This window comes from Montipora foliosa, chromosome 6 (genome assembly GCF_036669935.1).
Source record: "Montipora foliosa isolate CH-2021 chromosome 6, ASM3666993v2, whole genome shotgun sequence".
In the NCBI taxonomy this organism is placed as follows: domain Eukaryota; kingdom Metazoa; phylum Cnidaria; class Anthozoa; order Scleractinia; family Acroporidae; genus Montipora; species Montipora foliosa.
Genome location: NC_090874.1, coordinates 56,398,789 through 56,403,788, shown reverse-complemented (window position 1 = coordinate 56,403,788; position 5,000 = coordinate 56,398,789). Strand labels below are relative to the sequence as shown.

Sequence of the window (5,000 nt, the reverse complement as noted above, 5' to 3'; positions counted from 1 at the left end):
TGACTTTATTTTGTTTCGAATTTAAGGGTAGCAAAAGTTGTTAATATCTCCGAAGAAAACAAGATGACGGAGTAACATGACTAAACTACTAAAAATATTAATTAATTAATAAACTATAATTATATTACACGCAATAAAATAATATCAATAATAGAAAAGATATCTACATACAGTGTTAATTAGCCTGCGTACCAGGCGTTTAAGGGAAGGGGCAGGGAGAGACGAGTTCAAACAAAATTTGTCCCAGGATGAAAATTTCTGTCGAAACGTCGTTCTTTATCCCCTCAAACTCTCTCTGCGTTGTATTCAAAGAGCTAGGGCTCAACTACATACCGGTGCCTCAACCAACTGGAAATACCACAAGGAAGGAAAAACGATTACATAACAGAATATAATTTCCATCTGACATTGTCCAATACGAAAATTAAAAGAGGTAACGTCTGTATCTGAAATGAGCATAAGATATTCAATTTACGTCTTGTGAAGTAAATGTTTAATCCCAAATCCTTTGTATTGCTTCCTTATATTGAGAATAGCGCCACTGACCTCAAACCACATCAAATTACATATTCCCCTGTCACAAACGAGCTTCACTCGTCAATCCCAAAAAAGCTATGTAAGAAGGATTGGAGCGATCCCATGAGGTTAACAGAGAAAACGTACTCTACGTGACCTGAATTCGCTCTCGAACATAGATTCTATCATCTGAGACAAATCTCCAAAAGAGACGTCTTGCCTGGAACAAATTTACTTGTTTCTGATAGAAAAGTGCTTTGTCTCTGAACGTGCAAGATCAGGATGTAAAGAACGTATCCTAAATCATCACCGAGGCACTTGAAAAATAATAAAACCCTCAAACATCAACAATAAGGGAGACACCTAATCTCATGCAAGGACAAACATGCCTTACATGAACGATTTGCAGCTGTGGTTTCTAGGTAACCCCTGTAATAAAATCGATGTTCTAACGTAAATTGCGTCGTGTGTTGATACACAGAAAGACAATACACGAGAAACCCAATGGTTTATACGTGACCAAGAAAACAATCAACGAATTGAATGGTAGAGCTCCCGCTACTTTGCGATATCAAAATACACATAAAACGAGGGGGGGGGGACCTGAAAACAGGCCACCGAAATGGCAAAATACAACCCTGTCACAGCGACCTTCCCGAACGGTTTTAATAGAGTTGGTCAAGGATAATTTCCGGAGGCTTTCAGTCGATTGTTCACACGTTTTCGTGTCTTTACAGTAACTCTGGCACGCTTCAAAAATACACAAATGTAAGTTTGCCTAAATATCACTCTTCCGCCACAAATTATGCAAATATTTGCAAGTTTGGTGTAGATCAAAAGTTACCGAGGAGACGTACGGTTGCCGCTTGCCGAAAAAAGAATTTAAAAGACATACGGCTTAAAGTCTTAAACCACGGTCGTAGAATTAACATTTGGGTTATGATATGCATTCGTAAGAATGAGTTACATTTGTCTCTCTGATTAATTCAATGCGACGAGAAAAGATGAAGACCGATGAAGGCTATTTGCAAATTAATATCCTTGAATACCAACTGAAAAATGTTAATATTACCTGATAAATTGGCGAAAACTGGCGAAAACTGAGCGGTGTGTCCATTATTTAGAATCTTGGACTTAGGAAATGGAGGATAAGATGCTTTCAAAGGCTTAAGGCTCCAATCATGCTTCACTTCAGGATCGATTAAATCGATAGGTGACTGACGTCTGCCATTGACAGCGATCGGACAATCTTTGTGCCAATAAGCAGGACCTGTTTCAAAATAAAAAAAGGATATTCAATTCCGCTGTCCTCTCTAACAGACTTTCATTTAGCGTAAAATTCCAAAGAAAGCCAACTAGATTCTGAGCAATGCAAACCAATTTTGAAATGTTTATTTTCCAAAGAAGAGAAAAAAATAATCATAAAGAGCTCACCGTTCTCTTTGCCATAACCCCAAGACATTCTTATCCGTTCTCGACAGCTGAATACTGTTCGTCTTTATAGTCAGACAAACCAGCGTCTTTCTGGGGTAAATTGGATGAATTAATTACCTTTTTTAACAGGTTACTGTCCAATAGAAAGACAAGAAATAAAACAATATTACATTCATATTCAATGTAAGAGAGTGACAGGAAACGGTCTGGCACGTGATCCATGGTACTTAATCATCTGTTTAATTTTCCGTGTTTCTAGCCTTTCTTTTACGCACCCTGCGGACCTTTGGCAAAGGCTAACTGTTCAAAAAAATCCACGTAAATTACTTTTGTGATTTTTGACTGTCCTTTGCCCAAAAGCAAAATACAATATCAATTTTGTCAAGCACGTGAGCGCACGCAAGCGAAGTGGTGAACAAATGTCGTGACTCCAACGACGTTGGTAGGGACTCAAGATATTTAACTAATTCTTTTCACACCTTACTTTACACTGTAGGTAAAGTCCGAAGCTTTTTTTTTTCTGACACCCTGTTTTTGTCATAAATCATTGCATTTACTAAAGCCGTAGCGTGGCTGTCTATTTGCGGCAAATGGACGGATCGTCATAAATTTCCTGTTGTATTGTTAAGACGTTAGTGCACTTGAAAGCTTTCGCGTAAACGAGAGATCAAAAATATCTTTGCCATGGAAAGGTTCAAACAAATATTTTCTGGTTTGTTTGAAACCCAAGCTTTTGTCCCTTCAATCTTGCTGTTTATATGAGGTCCTAAAGGCCCAGTCAAACAATGACTTAAAATCACTCTATTAGCTTTTGTATTAAAGAGATTGTGTTGGATATCAGGAATATTCATCCTTACCATAAAAAAAAGCCTTGATGGTCAACTTACGTAAACATGACTCAGAGAATACATCCCTCTTTAAAATTGGCCTTATCCACCTTTACCACTGACTCAGACGGTGCGTGGGAACTAGCAGTTGTTCATCTCCAAAGTGGAATTTTCCTATAAGCTTTCCACGAAATGTTCAATTTTTTTCAAGCCGATACTATGAAAAGACCATTTTCCCAAACTTCTCGATAATATTATGGCACGATATCCCAAAGCAATACAATTGACGCTCTGATGAATTATTCCTATATCAGCTATATACAATAAGTACTACTTTTTAAGATTCTTGGCGAACGTTCTTGAAAAATCCACCTTCTTACTCATCTGCCTCGAAAACCGATGTGAAAATCGCAAGTTATATAATCATAAAAGTCATAATCTGCCTCACAGTCTTGTTGTGCTGTGTTATGTAATCATTAATCACTGATAATTAATTAATCATTTCTCAGTTCAATTTTGGCATTGGTAATCAGTCAATAGAATTGAACCAATTTCCATAACAAAACATTTGCCAGAAGCTAAATATAGCGAACTCAAATGCTGCCCAAAGGATACTTGTCCGCAGTATTTTATCTTTTTTTTTTTGAGGATCTCTTGTAATACGAGTGCCAATCAAAGAAGATTTCGTCTGCACTTGAAATTTTACGTAAGCAAAAGCAAAAGTTTCATTGCCCGATATTGCAATCATTGGTGCTTTATATTGGTTTCCAAAGCTAATAATGCTCCTTACACAATACACGCTTCATGTTCGCTCCCTTGTCGCTCACACAGCGTCAGCACCTCATTCTGGATTCGCTCGATTTATTCTCGGCTGTAAAAAAAATAAAGGAGTACAAAAGCGAGCTTACGACTTGCGCCGGGATACATAAACAAGAACGAGACCTTCAGCCAAACTAGTGCTTTTTTGCGCTTATTTAAATGAAAATAAATCACTTGACATGAACTTGATGTAGTGATTTCTAATTCCGTCTTATTGGCTGTGGAAGAGCTTTTCAAAGTATTATTTGGCAAGTTTGAAAACTGTAATCAGGACAAAGGTCTCTAGAGTGTTTTCACTCACGTGATCAGTAACCTTGAGCGCTTATTATTTGCATGAAATTTTGGGTGAGAATGTTTCGACAAATGGTACTGCACGTTCTGGGAATGTGCTGCATCATTTGCCAGAAAAACGGGTTGTTCCGGTTGAAAAACAAATGAAAGGAAAGGAAAGAAAGGAAAGAAAATTTATTTGAGTGTGTAGTCGTTTTAGCGCTGGAGCGCTAATTGGGGACACTGTTAACTGAAATTAACAATGAAAGTAAATCAAGTCAAATGTTGGTTTTTGAGGAGAGGGGAAACCGGAGTACCCGGAGAGAACCTCTTGGCGCAGAGTAGAGAACCAACAAACTCAACCCACATATGACGCCGAGTCTGGGAATCGAACCCGGGCCAGATTTGTGGGAGGCGACTGCTCTCACCACTGCGCCATCCCTGCACCCCCTATTTTCTCTGGCACTTGTAATTGTGGACAAAGGGTACAAAAATTTCCGGGCATTCCGGTCAAAGCGAGAAAAAGGGAATACCTCGAAAGGTATTACCTTTTTTTCGAAAACATGCCATTAAGATGAACCGTTCCATTTGAATTCTCTCCGGAATTACCGAACATTATATTCAAATGGCAAGCGGTCCTTGTTTGTCAACCGAAACAAAAGAAAACGTTTGCATGATAATAGAGCTCAATTCCCGGAGGATTAGACTTAACTGATTAGAGTGTAATGTGAAATGCTTAGTATCTACCCCATATGAACCATGTGAGCGTTAGCCCTACTCATGGAAATGGGCCTACACAAGGACAGAGAAAAACTCTGACCAGGGTGGGAATTGAAACTACGACCTTCGGGTTAGATCACCGCTGCTCTAACGACTGAGCTACAAGGTCAGACGGGAGCAGGCCGTGGGAACTGATGATGGAAAAGTCACGGCAATGAACATGTACAACTACAAGGAGGGATTACGTTTTTGCAAACGTTGGCCGTGGATTAGTTGGGTACATCAACATGGCCGCCGTTCCATTGTTTAGGTACACTGACATGGCCGCCGTGACGTCACGTGAAAACACTCTATAAACAATTACCTTCCGAGTCTAAAATCAACATGTGTAATGATAAGCGTTCCTTCTTTAAA

The 5,000-nt window shown here is 39.0% G+C and overlaps 2 protein-coding genes across 6 annotated transcripts in view; one reads left to right on the top strand and one right to left on the bottom strand.

Moving 5' to 3' along the window:
- Positions 1-5,000, top strand: part of LOC138007838 (uncharacterized) — a 13,342-nt gene that overhangs the window by 646 nt on the left and 7,696 nt on the right. For 2 of the 5 annotated variants that reach the window (XM_068854924.1, XM_068854923.1), the window contains exon 1: positions 4,460-5,000. This exon is cut by the window's right edge. The exons of 1 other annotated variant lie outside the window; for it this stretch is intronic. The gene's annotated coding sequence lies outside the window, so the exon portion shown is untranslated. Of the gene's footprint in view, positions 1-169; positions 1,285-2,130; positions 2,393-4,459 lie in introns of those variants that run through there. 2 more of the 5 variants (XM_068854926.1, XM_068854928.1) reach the window with 2 other exon arrangements.
- LOC138007840 (carbonic anhydrase 2-like) overlaps positions 1-5,000 on the bottom strand; it is a 24,541-nt gene that overhangs the window by 17,718 nt on the left and 1,823 nt on the right. Inside the window, exons 2-4 of the mRNA XM_068854929.1 lie at positions 3,568-3,648; positions 1,951-2,083; positions 1,589-1,786 (exon numbers count right to left, since the gene is read on the bottom strand). Coding sequence (XP_068711030.1) covers positions 1,589-1,786; positions 1,951-1,978 — 226 coding nt within the window. The 5' untranslated portion in view covers positions 1,979-2,083; positions 3,568-3,648. The remainder of the gene's footprint in view (positions 1-1,588; positions 1,787-1,950; positions 2,084-3,567; positions 3,649-5,000) is intronic.